This window comes from Symsagittifera roscoffensis, chromosome 4 (assembly GCF_963678635.1).
Source record: "Symsagittifera roscoffensis chromosome 4, txSymRosc1.1, whole genome shotgun sequence".
Lineage (NCBI taxonomy): Eukaryota > Metazoa > Xenacoelomorpha > Acoela > Convolutidae > Symsagittifera > Symsagittifera roscoffensis.
The window spans coordinates 3,293,631-3,313,836 of NC_087065.1; the positions used below are offsets into that span (position 1 = coordinate 3,293,631).

Below are 20,206 nucleotides of genomic sequence, written 5' to 3' on the forward strand. Positions count from 1 at the left end.
GGTTGGACAAAGCACATGCAAAACTGTCACCCGCATGTGAAACTTATCAGCGCATCAGAACCGACCTTCTCAGCACCGCAAATGAGTCGGCAATCCTTCGCATCAAACCAAGACACTAGCACAGGTGATGAGGTGCTTAAGTGTCCGCTCTGCTCCTATCAGTGCTCGGTTATAAAGTCAATTATCAATCACTGTTATGTGAAGCACCGATACTCGTGGGTCAAAGCAAGGCCAATGCCCAAGCCGCCAAGTCATGTTGGCGTTGTCCCGGTGCGTACAATCAATAGGCAAAATTGTGCAGATTGTAGCGTCATGGCCACCACTGCTACCTCGGAAAGGTAGAACGGGTTCCCGGTGGTGACTTTCATTTCGTTTGAATTAGTTCTTATGATTTGATAAAGTCAGAACCATTGCCCCTGGCCTTGACCAGCTGGGGTGCAGATGGGAGGAACATACACAGGGTTTTTTTTAAACAGGGTTGTTGAAAAAATATGAAAAATTTCGAGAAGTAGCTAATTATTTACGATTGGTTAAAGTTTTCTGCGAAAAACAAAAAGAAGAAACCAGGACGGAAGCGCCGAATGAAGCTTCTAATTCATAGTTTTTCACAAATAGAAAAGTTTTGTTCTAGCATTCTAAATTCTACTTACGTTCGTTACGCGCTCAATTTTAGACTGAAAAGCAAGCACTTTCAACCGGTTTAGCTCGACACTTATATATTCTTTAGAAAAAATTTTGAGACAAAGTTTTTCATGAATTACTTCACCTTTCTCTGTAGATCTTGCTGTGAGTTTTAATTTTACAAGTTTTTGGTTTTTGGTAGAGCCGAAATATCAGACACTAACTCCAGAAAAAAAGGCGTTGAGCAAACTTCGAACAGATTGACAGGATGTCTTTCGAACAGCTTGACAAAATCTGTAAAAGCAAGAGAAAAATTTTAGGGCAAACGGAGAACTGCTCCTCGACGGAAATGATATATCGTACTCGAAAACGAATGATCAAATTGGAACTATAAGCAAAACTAAGTTAAAGCTAATAAAAGTTAAAGGTTGAAATGAATAAAAGATGGAAAAAAGACCCTACAACGATGAGAAAACCCTAATTACGAGGAGTAAGAAAAATGGGGAAGTTGAGAAGATAGTTAAAGAAGCTCGCCTGGAGACCGAACTTGAACGTTTCCAATAAACTACGATCAAATCATGGAGGTTACCAAATACTATTGAAAAGAAACCTTTTCAAATAACTCGGCCTTGAGAAGAAAATTTTCATAGTTTTAATTTGGTAAATAGGTTTTTTGGCTTGACGAAAAACATGAGGACGTTTTGAAATATCTAGCAAAAACGATTTGACGTTTTGCAATATCTATGTTTTTGAAAAATAAAACTCTACTCTCTAATTTTTTATTGAAAAATGTTTCGATGTTTTAGTTAGAATTTCAAAAAATTTTATAGTGAATAATTAGTACCGCCACAACTCGCAACAAAGATAAATAACAACAAAAGACAGTTTAAAAATTTAGGAAGCAACCACTCGCTAAATTGGAAAATTAAACTATAAATATAAAAATTCGGTTTAAAGTTGCCAGTTGGTGCGCTATGCGCGTGTCGCCGCTTTGGGTGAAAACCGGCTCTTAATTTCTCATAAGACCTCTCCTCTGTTGGTAAGCTCGCAACACATTTGAGTATATTGCGAGTTGTCTTTTATTGCGACTGGTCATCTGTTGCGAAATGTCGCAATACAAAAAGCGTTCTGGGAACAATGTTATATAAAGTCCGTCGAAATTTTGAGGCATGGCCGTTTATTTCAGCGGGTCTTATTGGAGCCGGCGTTGCTCGTCGCTACACTCTCATGAGCGCCGCTTTCCGTGAGCTGGTTGAATTACAACTGTGTTATTAAAATAATAGAGCAGCGAACTAGTATTTCAATAATCAGAACAAAAAAAAAATTCGGAAGACGTTATTAATGTCAAGCGGCTCTTTGAACACTGAATTAACATTTTTTAAAACAATTCAACATTATAGTGTAACTTTTTGAACAACTGAAATTTTTTTTTGCTAGAAAGGTCTTCTTTTTTGCAGTCCATGTTTTTCAGGGCATATAAATCGTTTCCTTCCGAGGCTTCTCGTTCAGTTATTTCAGAATAAACGCTGTAGTATCGAACAAATAATTTTGCAGTCGTAAATTTCATGGAATAAATTAATTTTTCTTGCTCCTGTGAGTTCGGTCTACCAGATTTGTAATAGAATACAAATCTACATCCGTCTCATCTGGCGACACTGTAAAATTTTACTTATAAATTGCTCTCAAAGATAACTTCAAGACGTTCCGCCATCTAGCTTCCAATAGAGAAACCAATATACAAACTGAAAAGAAGAATGTAGAAACGACATCAAATCACGCTTGGTGAAAACCAGCGATAACTGTAAAAAAATATATGAACTTCCTTAAGCAAAAAAAAACCTCATTTCCAGGTTGAAAAGTTAACCAGACCGCAACCATACTTTAGTCTTGAGCAACACGCTACCTCAATACGCTAAACCAAACAACCATGGCTCAATGTTAAGCTTGACTTCATAAGAAAAACATTCCAAAAATTATTTGATCATGGGTAAAAACTGCATGTTGATTTTTTTTTCATTATTTTTCAACTTGTCTCTTTAATAAGCTTTAATTTAATGAAAAATACATAAGCTTTTTGCACAATATTCAAAAAGTTCGACATGAAATAATAAAGTTGATAAAGTTTCTGTTTGGGCGTTGTTCTCGTATTCTTTAGCTTTTTAGAAAAAATTTTGGTACAATTTTTGGAACTACTAGTGGTACAAAAATGAATATTAAAAATATGTATATAATAACATACAACTAGCAAAGCATCTTTCTACAAGCCTATTGATTTTGTATCAGCCGGGAATAAATAAAGCTGAAATTGAAAATGTGTCAGCCTTGAAATGATCATGTCTATATTTCAACCAGGAACCTTGTGATCTTGTGCTACCAACAAGTAAGGGTGGTGAAAATTATGGCAAAACCGCGAAACGATAGTCAACTGTTAACTTATTGCTGGTGTCAACGCATGTTTGTATACTTTCACCCAGAGGCATTAACCCCATCATTTTACTGAGGACCCCCTAACCCTAAGCAGACTAGCACCCAAACTGTAGAGCTTCAAAAACAATCCAGGGACTACAACCTAGCGGTATTTGAATATGGAACACTAGAATATTTAGAATCTAAACTGGAGCAAGGACAAAAAGTTTTGAAAGACTTGATCAGAAGGGTAAGATTTCAACCAAATAGCAGATATATGGTAAAAAAAAGCAAACTTGTACATATTCAGTGATTTAAAATTGAATAATAAATACTTTTTGGATTTAATAAACTGAAGTTTTTGACAAGGATCATGTTTTTTCTGAATCAGTATTAGTATATACAAGTTATTTCTTACAAAAAGAGTGCTATGACGGTTGTCTAATTCCAAATATAAAGCATTTCCAGTAAATAAATATAACAATGACAGCTAAAACACAGTCAAATAAACAGTAATAATGAAACTTTCTCAAAGATCCCTACAAAACGAAATTATATGTTTTTGATAATGTCCCCTTATTTAAAAAAAATTCATTTTTTTAAGAATTCCAAAAAGTGCGGAAAATAGTGCAATGCTCGAAAATTACAACCATGATGCAAAAACTCTCACCAAAATCTTTTCTACAAACCTTAGCAAGCGGCCAACTTTCAACTTACTGTCTTAGTTAACCAGCCAGAGGCCTAACCCGAAGGTTAACTATTTAAGGTTAACCGAACTATGGCTATCTTACAAGAACTCACCTTGTAAATTTAGGTTTAAACCCGCAATCATAAGATTGCTTGGCACTATCACTACCAATGAGCCACAACACCACATCTTGCTCGCATCGGTCTCTGAAGACCTCCGTCAAATCTATTCATTTTTTAAATATTTTGAGTACCGAGTCAGTTTACTTTCCGAGAACGGTACTTTATCGCCTAGAGGGACATATCGTTGATTTCTCTCATATCGTTGATGACGAGATGATAATGCCTGATTTCTGACAGTTCCGATATCCCCAGCTGCTCTTGGTCAATTTTGCCTCCATTGGCGGCAACAAGACGCAGCGGTTCGGGACACAATTGCCCCTGCACAATGGCTGCGTCCGGTTCACTGGACTGATTTGTTTGTCAGTGATTAGTCTTTTGTTTTGTATTTGGTTTCTGACTATGTCATCGTGTTTCAGTTCCTGCTGGTTGAATCCGTGGTGTTTTTTTTCCACGCTCAATTTGCTTGTTGTTTCAATGGCAATTGTCAATTGGCGGTTCGTTTTTTTTGCTTTTTAATATTTTTTGTGAGCTATCGGCGCTTAAATTAGTTATACAATTTTTCCTTTAGCCAAAGTGACGGAATATCTGGCTAAAGGTTTTTTTCCTCCAGACAAAATTTGACTTTTTAATAGCTTTTTTGACCGAAATTTTTTTTATAATTCAAAATTATTTAATCATTTATTGTCCTAAGCTCAAATTTAAAAAGAGATTTAAACTGTGATCCTTTTTCGTGCGATTTGTTTCGTGCTGTTAACGCGTAAGCAAAGACTTAATCCGTATTAGAAATCGTTCCAAATTGGATTGAGGCATGCTCTTTGGTCTACTTAATACTTTGCTATGTGCAAAATATATCGCTTTCTGCTTTAGATGGGGGAAGATTTACAAAAAAAAAACTTGAATTTTTTTTTTCATTTTCATCAATTGATTTATTTCAAACTTTTCTATAAAATTTAAACGCAGTCGCCACATGATAGGCTTTGCCTTGATACGAGCAGGTTTTTCTGCTTTTGATTTACTTGATCCGTGTTTTCAATCTTACACTGATGATTGATAACATTTATGATGATAAGAATACAATGCTGAATTAAGTTAACCGGACACAACAAAAAACCTTGGAAAATTCAAACACGTTTTTCACAAATTGGATCAAATGGATCTACTTAACAGAAAGGGGGAGATTGTTAAGTATGTTAAGTTTGTCGAATTTTCGACCAATCGGAATGAAGCAAAAGTAGAATTCTTAACAGAAACCTCAGTGCAAGTTTACTGTATTTATTCATAGGGGTGGAGATTCTTAAGTAGATACCATAGGGGGGGGGGGGGAGAGGTTTTTAAGTAGATTCGACTAAATTTATACAAAATCGAAGAGAATAAAAATTTTAAAATGTTTCTACTTGGCTTTTTAATTAATAAAACAGTACGCTGAAGCTAGTTTGAAGCGTTAATTGGCGAGCAATTTATATCAAAAACAATATCCTACACATCCCAACAGTTTTCTAAAAGAGTTCAACTTCCAAAAATTTTTACAAGAGTATATATTTTTGGTTGAGAGCCAAAAAAGCTCTTTTTTACCACATAAACTGAACATCTTGGCTTAAATTAAATTTTAAATGTTTTACGCAAGTTTTTAGAATTTTTACCCACGTGTAACTTTGTTGGGTTGTGTAAAAAGCTTCCTTCGATTTCTCGCCAAATGACTCGGTAGTTTTAGCGTCTCTTTTGATTATTTAAAAAACCAAAACTACCCATTTTTGGAGTAAATTTTTGGTTGAGAATTTCAGAAAAAAATTGCATCATTAATTCTGGTGAACATCTAAGCAACATTCATTTGTTCTCTTCACTCTTTGTCTAACCCCAACCTTATTTTAGAAAACACCTTAGAAATTTCAAATTTTGTTCGTTTTGACCGAACAATTTAAATCAGCAATGTAGCAAATCACAAATTCAGCAAATAAAATTTTTAACCTACTGCAAAACAAAAGAATCAGTTTTATGGGAACATTGGTTTCAGGAAAGAATCAGTTTTACCCAAACTAAAGTCTAAAGTTACGGTATCCAAGTAATACAAGTGACGCAAAGTATAAATATCAACAATGACCCAACCTCAAAAGTAACCGCAACGAGCGGTCCTGTGTTTACTTCCAGTTTTCATGCTTATTTTAAAACTGTCTGCACAGAAAATCAGAAAATGATGCAAAACATTTTCAGGATAATTTACACTTGTTTGCAGCTATTTAAGTTAGTATCCAACTTGCTTCAGCTTGCTTTCAAATTGGTATTTTCTTGTTATAAAATTATATTTGATTTTTGGATTAGAAAATATTTTTTAGCTCATCATTTTCACAGTTCTTTTTTTGGCAGTCGTCATTGTCCTTATTTTTTTTGTTCATACCGCTATGTAAGACATTTTGTGAGCTTTTTCAGCCTTACCCAAAACCGACAAAGTGTACGGATTGAACGCCCAGATGCGCCATTTAGAATTGTTTAAAATGTTTGACCAGAAATTTTAAATTGGCAGAAGGTAAATCAATGCTTTGCGCCAGATACCAGGGTTCCTTTGTTTGTATCTATTCAAAAAAACAGCCGATAAAAGAGGTGCTTCAATAACATCGCTGCAATTACAGCAAAAAATTTTAGATTTTACAAGGTCTGATTCAATGTCCGACGAGTTATAATAATTTCCAGCTTAATTTAAACCAGGTGTCTGGTTCTGAGTGTCCTCATATCACGCTTTCGCTGCTAAAAATACGGTGAATTCAAGAAAATTCATGTTATTCAAATTGATTTTTTTCTTTTTTTTCATTTTTTTTAGGTTAACATGACTGAATAGAGTGAAGTAGCGTTCTACGTTCAATTTTCCAGGTTATGCCGACTGTACGAAGAAGCAGCGTCGAATGGCTAGAAACCATTCTACTGATTGTTGGAACCGCCATGATAGATTTTTTTAAAATTTGCAATTGTTTTTAGAGAATTTACGTGAACTAATCGTTGGCAAACTCAATATCATGAAAGTTTAAATTAAATTTTTGATAATGGCTTTCATATTTTAAAGACAACCAATCTTTAATTACCAGTTAGTTTCAAGATTGCAAATTATAATTACTTTTTTTGTTTTTTTCTCTTGAATATGATTTCGCTTTATAATTTTTCGGGAAACGTTTTTTTTTGGCATAGCCATCTTATATTTCACTGTTTGTTCAAGAAGATTAGTTTTAAATGCTTTTGTGGTTTTGGATTCAGAAGTAAGGTTTTTACAATAATCGAGTTTCAAACTATTGTTTTTTTGTTATCTCGCAAAGAGAGACATAGAGAGAGAGAGAGAGAGAGAGAGAGAGAGAGAGACAGAGAGAGAGATAATTATGCAAAGTTGGGGCACCTGCTTTGGGGCATCAGCATTGTGGCATCAATTTTGAGGAATCAGCAATGCAACTAAAACGAGCAGGAACTTTTCATTAAGCTGAAATAATTGATCCAGAGAGTTGAAGAATGGAACCAGATCTAAACTAGTATTTATCATTGGTTATTATTATGATATTTTATCTCTATAAAACATTAAATACTAACCAAGCATACTCCATCAAACTAACAACCTATTTATTTGTTGTAACTACTTGAAGTTTCAACACCAGAGCAATTTTAATTAAACTTAGAATACAGTTGTTCTCATTCTGGAACTAACTCGCGTTAGCCGGTGTACACTTGATCTATTGAGACTAGGATATATAAGAGTAAGATTAAGATTGGTATTAGACTAAGAAGTTGCACAAACCTATCCGGCCGAAAATAAGATAGCGTGACGAGCAGACGGTGTGCCTTATCTAAAATTACTCTATCAGTATAGTAAACCATACATAACTCATCTGGTGCGACCAAAAGTCTCGAACAGACCTTAACAACTAACCTAGACTTAGACAAAAATTAGATTAGAATAAGAAAAATACAACATTTACAAAATGTTATATGACAAAAACTTAGTAGATATGTCTCTACGACTCAATAGATCAGATCCAATATTCGGAACAATACGAGAACTACCCAGTATTGGAAGAAGAACTCGAACAAGAGACGACATACGATTAGGAAGAAATCGCCAATCAATTTCATGATAGTACGACAAAAACGAGATCAAATTTTTTGTATTTAGGATACTACCAGCAGTAAATTTAAATTTTAATTTACTGACATAATACTTTGAAGAATTATCTTCAATAACCTTTCATGGCGCTAAACCTAATAATTATACAATAACGACTGATAAAAACAACACTTGTCGTTTTCCTTAAATCAGCTGTATATTAAATAACATATTGAAAAAATATTTATTGAAAATAAAAACATAAAAATTAGTTATTATAAATCATAAATCGTTAGTATATATAAATCATTTCTTCATCCCAGCTTTATCACCTAAAACATAACAGCAAATTTCAAAAACTAATAATCATCAAAACTGAGTTTTAACTCTTTAACTTTAAACTATCAAGGCTGATCCTTGCTTTCACTTAAATTAACTTCATTCAAAATAACAGGTCATCAAGGCTTTCCTTGGATCTTTAAATTAAATTAGACTAATTCCAAATTTCTAAAATATCCAAATCTCTGATCATCAAGGCCTATCCAATTGAACAATGGAGAAGGAGTATTTTGTAGAAGAAACAAATGATAATTAGGTTCTGGCTATACACAATGAAACGAAAATTGTCCACGGAAAAATAAAACAAGGATTGCCAGTTGCAGTGCAAGTAGCTCAGAATGTTCCGACCAGAAAAAATAGAAAAACCTTATTCAATTTTCTTCAAAAAGGTGTCGTTTTTAGTGGGGGTGTGCTGTCCGAGAACTATAAGATTGCGGACAGCATTATTGAATAGGAATGACAGAGAAAATTTGTTTTTTTTTCTTGAAAAAGGAATAACAAACAAAAAATGAAACAAAAAAGTTTTTTTTTGTACAATAGTTTAAATCTTTTCTTTTTGAAATTTTTTTGTCATATCATCACCGGGAAAATTTTGCGGAAATGAGTTTTCAATCACGACTGAAAGAACTTTAATATGGTGTACCTTTCAACTCTGTACGATGATTATTTGAGGTAGCTGATTTTACTTGGAAAACAAAAAAAGAAAAAAAAACTAAAACAGGCCCGAAGACAAAGTTATAAAGTTCCTTCCCCTTGGTCGGAACAAAAAATGGGAGTAACTGGTTGCTGTGCAAGTAGCACAAACATTACCGACAACATAAAACAAAAACTAAATAAAAAAAAATAGTTTTTTGCGCGGTGTGAAAACATGTGGACAGGGTTATTTTGAACAGGGTGGTTGAGAAAATAGGAAAAATTTAAAGAGATAGCGAAATATTTATGATTGGTTATAGTTTTCTTCGAAAAAAAAATAAGAATAATTTGGGAAAGAAGCGCCGAATGAAGCTTCTAAATCATAGTTTTTCACAAATAGAAAATTTCTATTCCTGCATTCTAGCTTCTACTCCCTTACGTTCGTTACGCGCTCAATTTTAGCCGTTTCATCTCAAAACTTAAAAAAAATTTGGAAAAATTTTAATAATGTTCGAATAACAACTTTAAACGCTTTAGTATGACATATCAATCAATCTATTTTATTGAATATTTGTAAGACCTGATTTTGCTTGAAAAAAAAGAGAAAAAACACGAAAAACTCCTAATCAGAAACGAAGACGTTAAAGTTCCTCAAAAATTATTTCACCTCCATCTCTAAATCTTAATGTGAGTTTTGTTAGATACAATCATAGAGGCACTCAAATACTAATAAAAAGAAACTTTTTCAAACAACTCCGCCTTGAGAAGAAAAGTTTCAATTTGCTTAAGCGTTTTATTTAGCTTAGGTTTCTTGGCTTGACGAAAAACATGACGACATTTTGAAATATCTGGCAAAAAGTATTTGGCCTTTTGCAAAATCGATGTTTTTGATAAATAAGACTCTGGTCTATAATTTTTTATTGAAAAAAGTTAAGATGTTTTAGTCAGAAGAATTTCGAAATTTAGAAAATTTCGAATAATTAGTACTGCAACAACTCGCAACAAAGATAAATTACAACAGAAAACAACTTGCAAAATTTAGGAAGCAACCACTCGCTATATTTGAAAATTTAACGATAACTATAGAAATTTGGTTTAAAGTTGCCAGTTGGTGCGCTATGCGCTTGTCGCCGCTCTGGGTGATGACCGGCTCTTAACTTCTCATGAGCGCCTTCGACGAGCTGGCTGAATTACAACTGTGTTGTTAAATTAAAACTATGGTTGTGACAAAAACATGAAAAACACTAGGAAAAGGCACTCATTCGGACTGAGTTTTAATTTTCTCTTTTTTTACACCAAACAATGTTGACGAAACTTTTTGCTTTTGAAAAAAGCACTAGGAGGAAACAATTTGATCTGAGTTTTGATTTTTTTTATATCAAACAAATCAGTCTTTTTTGCTCATGGTTAAAAATTGTATGTTGATTTTTTTTCTTTATTTTCAAACTAGTTTCATTAATAAGCTTTAATTTAATAAAAAATATTTTAACTTTTTTTGCAAAAAAACTCAGAAAAATCTACATAAAATAACCATTTGATAAAGTTTCTGTTTGGGCGTTGTTCTCGTATTCTTTAGCTTCTTAGGAAAAAATTTTGCTACAATTTTTGTAACTATTAGTGGTACAATTATGAATATTAAAAATATGTGTATATTAACTTATAACTATACAACATGCAATTAGCAAAGCATCTTTCTACAGGCGTATTGATTTTGTATCATCCGGGAATAAATCAACCTGAGGTTGAATGTGTCAGCCTTGAATTGATTATGTCTAATCTTCTATCAGGAACCTTGTGATCTTGTGCTACCAATATATTTTCACCCAGAGGCATTAACCCCATCATTTTACTGAGGACCCCCCTAAGCAGACTAGCACCCAAACTGTAGAGCGTCAAAAACAATCTAGGGATTACAACCTAGCGGTAATTGAATATGGAACACTAGAATATTTGGTATCTAAACTGGAACAAGGAAAAAGAGTTTTGAAAGACTTAAGATAGAAATTTGGTTTAAAGTTGCCAGTTGGTGCGCTATGCGCTTGTCGCCGCTCTGGGTGATGACCGACTCTTAACTTCTCATGAGCGCCTTCGGCGAGCTGGCTGAATTACAACTGTGTTGTTAAATTAAAACTATGGTTAAGACAAAAACATAAACAACACTAGGAAAAGGCATTCATTCGGACTGAGTTTTGATTTTCTCTTTTTTTTTACACCAAACAATGTTGACGAAACTTTTTGCTTTTGAAAAAAGCACTAGGAGGAAACAATTTGATCTGAATTTTGATTTTTTTTATATCAAACAAATCAGTCTTTTTTTGCTCATGGTTAAAAATTGTATGTTGATTTTTTTCTTTATTTTCAAACTAGTTTCTTTAATAAGCTTTAATTTAATAAAAAAATATTTTAAATTTTTTTTTGCAAAAAAACTCAGAAAAATCTACATAAAATAACCATTTGATAAAGTTTCTGTTTGGGCGTTGTTCTCGTATTCTTTAGCTTCTTAGGAAAAAATGTTGCTACAATTTTTGTAACTAATAGTGGTACAATTATGAATATTAAAAATATGTGTATATTAACTTATAACTATACAACATGCAATTAGCAAAGCATCTTTCTACAAGCGTATTGATTTTGTATCATCCGGGAATAAATCTTTTTTTGTCAAACTAACAGTGATGTTTTTTTTTTGTAAAAATGCTTTAACACTTAGTCCTAGAGAAAATGACTTTCATCAATTATAAAACTCAAAAAAAACCCAGGAAAGTTTCGTCTCAAATTTGGTCGTCTCTGAAATTTATTTTACAAAAAACGAATTTTACAAAAAACCTAAAAACGATTAAATGTAATGAAAATCCGCAAAAACAGCGCGTGATGCTACCAGAATTGTTCCGATCAGTTCAGTAGTCCTTGAGAAATTAACAAAAACGTGTTTGCTAAATTGGCCTTTTTGCATTATTTATAAAGGTTTTCAAAGACTTTTTTCCGTAGCTCCTGTTGAAAGCGCTTTAAGAAAGAAAGGACAGCAGTAACCCGTTACGAAACTAGAATCATGCAAAAAACGGGACTAAAATTGGTTTAGAAACAAAAACTTGGTCAAAAACCATCAGTTTTGGACCCTCCAAATCCTTCTTTTTCCATTGTTAACATCTCTATCCCTATTCACAGATCTAAATGAATTCTTGGAGGGTTGCCTCAAGGCTGGTTTTTCATTTAAGCGCTCGTTTTGTTAGCAGTCTTCTAATGAAAATTTTTTATCATTTTGCTTGAAAAAACGCAAAAATTGGCAAACTAAAAAATCACAAAACGTTAGTCAAAAGTGTTTTTTATCTCAAGTTTTCTATGAAGTTCTCCGCGTAAATTTGAGATTCTTGTTTATTGAGAAACTTCTAGCTTTCTTGTTAAGGGAGTTTGAATTACGTAGTTTGGAAAAGTTTGGTTATACAAATTTTTTGGTTTTAATTGTCGGTTCGTAAAGTAGGATTTTTCGACTTAGTGGGGCATTTCGGGTCTAATATGGGAGATAGATAAAACACGAAGAATGTCCTACTTTTATTTGTTGATTATTTTCTCTACACTCTCTTTCCAACAAAAAAATTCAAACGAAGATTCTTAACTCGGAAATTTGCAACCAATGGAGGGTGAAAATGGACCCGTCCACCATCTAATTTTTTTAAATAGTAACCCAATGATACTTAAACTGTTTAATGATACCCAACAAAAGCTGTTCTTGGTGACCCTTGTTGTGTCTGGAGCACTTCTGTCCACTTGCCGCGCTACCCTCCGATCACCAGCAAAAACATCATCACCATGCTTAAATACTCAAAGACCACTAAAGGTAGGGTAATTAGCCAACAAATAAAACACTCAACCTTTCAATCAACAAAAGCCAACCTGAAAAAAACAAAAAGCAGAAAAAGATTGTCCGGAACAGGCAATCTTCTCCGCAAACATTATATAAATGTTCATTTTACGTTTTGTAATGTTTTTGGTCGTTCTTATTTTCTTTAAAATCTTTAATGTTTTTGTTCTTTTTGTTTCAAAATAATTTTTTTTCGGTATTTTTTTATTTATTCATATATTTATGGCTAGTTTTACGCTTGCTCTCGAAAGTTTTTGGTCCCAGTGACTTGGAAAAAACGGGCTCTTTACTTCCCACTTAATGCTCCGACCCCGGAAATTTCGGTCTTAAGTAGGTTAAAAAGTTAAATTGAACTAGTCGGAGGGTCCAAGGTTTCCGGCTATTACAATACCGGACAATAAGGTCTCGAGTAATTGCTTAACTCAGGTATTTGCTCGTTGAGAAGGCTTTGCCACTAAACCATACGCAGATTTTGGTGGTCTAATGCTTTAAACAGGCCAAACCAGGAGGGCCATATGTAGCATTCACCCAGAGTTTAAGCAGCAACGCACAATAGAAAATCAGTTACGTCAGTTACAATAAATCTAAGCGTTTATTACTATCTTGACTCACGCAATTGATTTTCGACCTGGCCGTCTCGACCCAGCCAATTGATGAAAAAAAAAACATACTTGGGGTTCACGGATCCGCAGACGTCGTGATTACTAAAAAAAAAACAAGGCTTGAAACAATAATTTTAGATATTTTTAGTGTCAGTTGTTTATCGGGTTCTATAGATATTGATCGACTCGTTCCTCGTCCTCAACTACTCTTGCTCTGAAGTAATAATGAAAATGGAATTCAATTCAATCGTTCAGGAAATCACAGTAGGTAAAATTTACCAATTGTTTTTCAAAGAACTACCAGGCGCCAGGCCTCCAATTCCGCTTTCATCAAGAGATAGCTACTTATTTTCTGCCTTTCTCTACTCGGGAGGATTCAGTTCCGCCCAAAATACGGCACTCAAGCCTCCGGCTCTATCTGATTACTTGATCAAGTGTCCTATCATTTACGCAGCAAATAAAACAGCGATTTCATTTTTTCTGAGAAAAAGAAGCCCTCTTTTGCTTGTCAACTTCAATTCAAAAGCGCTTGTACCGTGTTTTTTTCTGACACGGAGAGTTTGGCTGTGCCATCCGGGAGATTGACACAAGTTTTAGATAGTCCAAACAACCAATTTAAATGGTTAACACTGGAGACATAAATATCATGAAAGTGAACCTAGGCATGAACACGCTCGATGAATTTACAAGCAGGGAGTTGATTCTTTTAGTCTAAAATTATTTTTGTTTCTTAATTGAAAAACCTACATGTCTAAACCACCATTTTGACTCAGAAACTAAATAAATAACAATTTGAAGTCTTTTAAATCACTTTAGATGTTGTAAATACGATGAGAACCAAAATGAAGGAACCGATTGTTTTCAAATCCAGAAAGCTAAAGACCTGCCTACCATCATTAAAGTCTTCTCTTTCGAGTGAACTTAAATCAAAAGTGGCTTACAAGATTTCATGTTTTGGATGTAACTCCCCTATTTTGGCCAAACGATCCGACATCTAACCACTCAAATAGACGTGAAACTCACCCGTAGGACAACATTTAAGGCTGCATGGAAATGAGGGCACGAGCGTTGAAATTTCATGGGAGTTTATAGCCATGCTGACAACAACTTCAAGGTACTGACATTAGAAGCCTCACATCTGGAAGGAGAGACCGAAAAAAAAACAAGCGCGATGAGCTCAGCAGCAGCGAACTGACCCTCAAGTTATAGTTCCGAAATTGAATTTTCAGCTAATACAATAATAAGAAATTTTTGAAATAAAAAAATGACGTTTTTTGAAATTTGGAAAATGGTAAAAATCGAAAATTCAATTGTAATTTAATTAAAAGACAAAAATCAGTAGAATATCTCAGAAACTGAAGACTGATGATATAATCTTGATGTAATTTCGGCGCGAATTCCACTTTTGCAAATTTTTGATCTGTTGAATTTTTAACTTTTTATATAGCCATTGTAACATTCGCCCGGAAGTACATATCGACGGAAAATAATTCTAAGTTGTAAAACGACTGGCTAGCGTCTAAACACAGCTCTACATGCTTTTAACCGTCTCTACCAAAGCCAGTTCTTTTGGTGGTCTTTCTATCATCGGGTCGACAAAAACTTTACTGCTTTCGGCTTCGATCAGAAAACTCTAATTAAATTAACTCAATGCAGAAAAAGTGAGCTCATGGCTGGGTCTCAGTATCCCCAGACCACGAGGTCACGCCTAAAAGCAGGGCTACTTCTTATTTAAAATTTTACTATTGTTTTTGTCCAACAGATAAAAATCATCAATCGCCTCAGAGATGGATCAACCCATTCCCTCAACTCCTAGCTTCTCATTATCTGAAAACGAAAAGATGTTATTAATTTAATTCAGGAAATTCTAGGAAACTAGAAGTTGTTACAATTAAATTCAAGTTCTCTTCCCGAGACCCTTCCGGATTCTGGAATCCGGACAAACAGCGGTCTTCTCCTCCTTCCGGAAGGCTGGCACAGTCCCAATACCCTTCCTGTCTCTCGGTCGGGAAATCTTTAGTAACGCTTATGCAGTTAGAATCGTTGCAACTCGGAGTGGTCTTCCAACGATAAGCTCGATTGCAATTTCAATTTGAATCGTACGATTGTCGTTCACGTCGTCTATTTCAACGATTATTGTTCTCCTGTTTTTTCTTGTGTTCAGTTGTCGCGAAATTTCAAAGCCTTCATGTGTCTTTTTTTTTGAAACGATTTTTAAAAATTTATAACGTCACGCCAAACTGACCATTCCTGATTCGTTAAATCGTTCGATTATTACTGCTAACACTATTTCAGTATTAATAGTGTTAGCAGTATTAATCGAACGATTTAACGAATCAGGAATGGTCAGTTTGGCATGACGTTATAATTTTTTAAAAATTGTTTCAAAAAAAGCTCCCTTTATCACAGCCTGAAAGATCCTGAGCAAGAGGAACGTAGAGAGACGCAGCAGAAGGTCTACGCAGTCCTCGGCCTTTCTTTGAACCCCAACACCTTGAACAGGGGAAGGATTTACGAGTGTAATTAGAACTGCAACCTCTGCCCAGTAAGCAGATTATTATCTGGCACGACGTGCTGAACAACAGCATATCCTCACATCGCACGAACAACTATACGCCCTGCCCACTTGACGAACTACTGGCGTATTTACAATCAAAGCGAAGACAAATTAGTGGCATTGTCTACTGCAGGAGAACGGGCACTCCCGATATTTTTGAGGATCTGCGGAAGACAGAGATAATCGTCAAAAAAACAACTGGTAGCCTTATCTCTAGAAGGAAGAGACAGAATCCTGCTGTCCTCAGAGAGTATCTTCAACTGCACCAGTCAAGTGAATTGGAGTTGAAGTCACTACGGGTGGTGCTGTCCCATCGAGACCACCTGCCAAGCATCTTCTCAAGGATACGGGCCCAGACCAAAAAACCATCGCAAGGACGCCGCAGGGCAAAGGCGCGGAGAGCGGAGGTGTTGGCTGGCGACCTCCAGTCGGAACCAAACGACCAATAGGGGGTAAGATTTTGTTGTGGCTGTTTTTTCTTTGCTGAGTGCCACATGAGTTTAAGTGCTCGTGGCCTGCAAAGAACAGATGACCGCAATTTTGCTGCCACCACCACTCCTTAGAATGGTCCCAAAAAGAAAACTCACTTGGAAACTTGTATTAGATTATTTAAAACATTTTAATAAATTTAATAGCAGTTTCCTGAGAATTAAATTTCTGAGAAAATATCTCGATAACGACATTATACCAGACTTTTTACGGTTTCGCGTGACTGATAACGGTGTTTTTTCGATTCAAGCGGTGCACAGCTTCCAACTGAGACTCTTAAGATCTGAGCTCAGCCAGGCAAATGCGGATAGGGCCAAGGCAACGGGTAACCTAGTAAAAGCAAGAGAGGTAGTGAGAAGGGGTATAGATGAGAAGTGGTGGCCTTCGGTAATATTCTATTTGAACCGGCAAGCAAGGTGTAGTGTCAATAACCTGATAAGCCGACACAAGAGAAAGCTTGAAAAACTTTCGGAAAGACAGGATAGACTATTAAAAAACTTGGATGAAAGGGCAGTTATAATTTTAGATGAAGTGATTTTGCCGCTTTGGGTGCGGGAAGTCTTAAGTTTTGGACCAAAACATCCGGTACGAGACAAATTCAATGAAATTCACTTCCTTGCTGACATTGATAGTTTTTTGTCTGAACTGAATTTAAATAGAATACCCGGAGAAAAATTATGTGAGATTGAAGCAGCTGCAAAGAGATTTGCTAAGAATGTGAAACAGACCGCCTCTGATAAAAGATGTTGAAAAAGCCAGAAACTATTTGAAGGACAACAACGGTTTTCTGGCAGTGCCATTTGATAAGGGGGTGGGTTTTTGTGTAATGAAAAAAGAGACTTGAGAAAAAACTGAAAGACTTATTACAGGCAGAACAATTTAGTGAGAGGAAGAATCTGACCGACAGCGTGAGTATGAAAATTGAAAAAGACATAAACAAAGAATTACTCGCCATGAAAAAGAAGGACTAGATTAGCGAAGCGATGTATAATAAGTTGAGATCAACGGGCGTGCAGCCAGTTAGACTGTATGGATTAGCAAAAGTACACAAACAAGGCACACCACTTCGTCCCGTCCTTTCTTTACCTGGTAGCTCATATGACAACCTAAATAAAACATTGGCAAAGTACTTTGATGAAATTGAGGAGGCAAATATAGAAACGAACACTCAAATGGCCAGGGAGATCTTGGAGAAAACTGAGTTGGACTCTGACGAGAGTATAATCTCCCTTGATGTAAAGAGTTTGTACACTAATGTCCCGCTCAAGGAAGCGGTTGAAATAGCCCTGAAGAGATTATATGAGCAAGTCAACCCTCCGGAAACATCTCGCAAGACTAGGAAAAAACTACTGAATTTGGCAGTGAGTAAGGTACACTTTAAATGCAATGGTTAAACCGTATGTACAAAAAGACGGTTTAGCAATGGGCGCCTCCCTTGCAGTAATATTGGCTAATTTGTGGCTCAAAAAATATGAACCTGCATTAAAGAAAGAAGTACCAAAATTGACTGTTCTAAGTGAGGGTAACAAGGAAGATTGCCCTAGATGTCAGAAAAAGGTGACATGTCGGACAAAAGGAGTAGAATGCGAAGCTTGTTTGAATTGGTACCACTTAGGGTGTGATTACATATCGGATTCCGAATACGCAGATATCGCTGAAACAGTATGGTATTGCATGACTTGCAAAAAACAACGGGAAGCAGATCGGACTGTGAATGGTGTTTAAGTTTTTCTAAGATATGTGGACGACATAGTTAGAACGGTCAAGGGTGACCCTGGGGTAGTTCTCGAGGCTGCCAATAAGTTGCATCCAAACATGCAGTTCACCATAGAAAAACTCGGTACTAACGGTAATTTGGCCTTTTTGGACTTAAATGTCAACGTGGATTCAGCAAAAAAGTTCACATGTGGTTGGTACCAAAAACCCACTGATACCGGCACCATTCTAAATTTGCAGTACAAAAGAAACGTTATTGATGGGACGGTTCATAGGGTTTTCAGAAGTACCTCAACATGAGAGTATTTTGACCAGGCATTGGAAAAAAAATCGGAAACTATGGATTGAAAATCAATATCCAAAAAGTTGGTCTGACAGGGTAGTGTTTGAAACTTTTAACAAGATCATTGAGGGAAAGAAAAATTTAGAGGTGAAGGCATCAGAACCGAGAAATGACAAATGGTTGGAAGACTCACCACCCCTTCTCACAATGCAATATCGAGGCAATCAATCTCAACTGTTAGCTGCAAAGGTTCGGCTAATATCCGGGGCACAAATAATTTTTAAAACAAGAAAATTGAAAACATGCTTGCCATCCCTCAAAACTTCCTTTGCTCGTGAACTGAGATCCAAAGTGTTGTACAAGCTTACATGTAGTGGATGTAACTCCACCTATGTCGGTCAGACAGTCCGACATTTAGCCACGAGGGTCGATGAACATCGCAAAGGGGACTCCCCAGTAAGACAACAATTGTTAGAATGTAATAAGGAGGTAGGCGGTACTGCTGAGCTGAAGTCAGAGGTTATAGACCAAACAGCCAACACTCATAAACTACTGACACTAGAGGCTTTGCATTTTGGAGGGAGAGGCCGAAGATCAACACACGCGAGGAATTCAGGAGCCGGAAATTAACACTAAAATTATAGTCTATTTATAACATGGCTAAAATTTAAAAAACTGACATGACAGAATCAAAAATGTTCCCAAATTGAAATTTTTATTATAAGAAAGAACAAAAAACTAAAAAATCTCAGAAATTTACAGGAAAATGTTATTCATGATTACGTAATTATATTACGTTATTATTATTATTATTATTATTATTATTATTATTATTATTATGGATTCAGCTATTAGAGCTTGGGTGTTTCGACCCTTAAGTTTCAGCGTCATGCAAGTTTCCATGTCGAAATATCGTTGTATCTATAGTTTGTCATGAAGTAGTCGTGGTTTGAGTCCCTGATGGTTGCAGCAGTCGATTGAATTTGGTAAGATGTTCACAAGTTTGCAGGTTCTGAGCCAAAACTCCTGTTGGTAGATAGATTTCTTTTTTTTCGGTAGTTCGAAAAAAGGTTTCTCTTTAAACAAAAATACTCTGTGGCATCAATTTTATAATAACCATTTAACATCTTGGACATAAATAGTAGATCCAATAATTGCATATACAAGGTCAGCGGTAAAATGTTGCATTGCATCAGATTTGTTACGTAGTCGTTCCGGCCATTTACCCATGTCAGTGCTTTTTCTTGCCCTTTTTCGATCAATCTAAGCATTTTAATGCTTGCTGCCCAGCAACTTGACCCATATAACAGCACTTGTAAAATCATCGATTTAAATATATTAAGTTTCACGCGCATTGGTAGTCCCTTTGGAGTGTTTCGCTTCAGCATATAAAAGGTTTTAAGGGCTTTGGATATAGTATTGCTTATAGTTTCATTCCATTTCATAATCCGCGAGACTAATAACCCAAGATCTTTCTGTACTTCAACTTCCGGTATTGCAATAAGTAGTATAGATATACGACACTGGGATCGGGGGGGGGGGGGGGTGATCCCTACAGGGATCATTGGGTATAGATTATACCTAATGATCCCTATGTAAATATTTATACCTAATGATCCCTATGTATAAAATTCATAGCAAATGATCCCTATGTAAAATATTTATACCTAATGATCCCTATGTAAAATATTTATACCTAATGATCCCTATGTAAAATATTTATACCTAATGATCCCAATGTATAATTTTTATACTTAATGATCCCAATGTAAAACTTCGGTAAATTATTGAGTATTCCCACTGAACGTTGTGGAAA

At 35.4% G+C, this 20,206-nt stretch overlaps 3 protein-coding genes across 5 annotated transcripts in view; all 3 read left to right on the top strand.

The window, feature by feature from the left end:
• The window catches only part of LOC134843610 (exocyst complex component 3-like), a 401,375-nt gene that overhangs the window by 230,951 nt on the left and 150,218 nt on the right, over window positions 1–20,206 (top strand). The window lies entirely within an intron of this gene.
• The window catches only part of LOC134843607 (BOS complex subunit NOMO1-like), a 363,708-nt gene that overhangs the window by 230,949 nt on the left and 112,553 nt on the right, over window positions 1–20,206 (top strand). The gene's annotated exons all lie outside the window — the stretch shown is intronic.
• On the top strand, window positions 17,375–17,785 carry LOC134843918 (uncharacterized). Its single transcript, XM_063860260.1, has one exon. It carries the CDS (start codon window positions 17,375–17,377, stop codon window positions 17,783–17,785), a length of 411 nt encoding a protein of 136 aa, XP_063716330.1.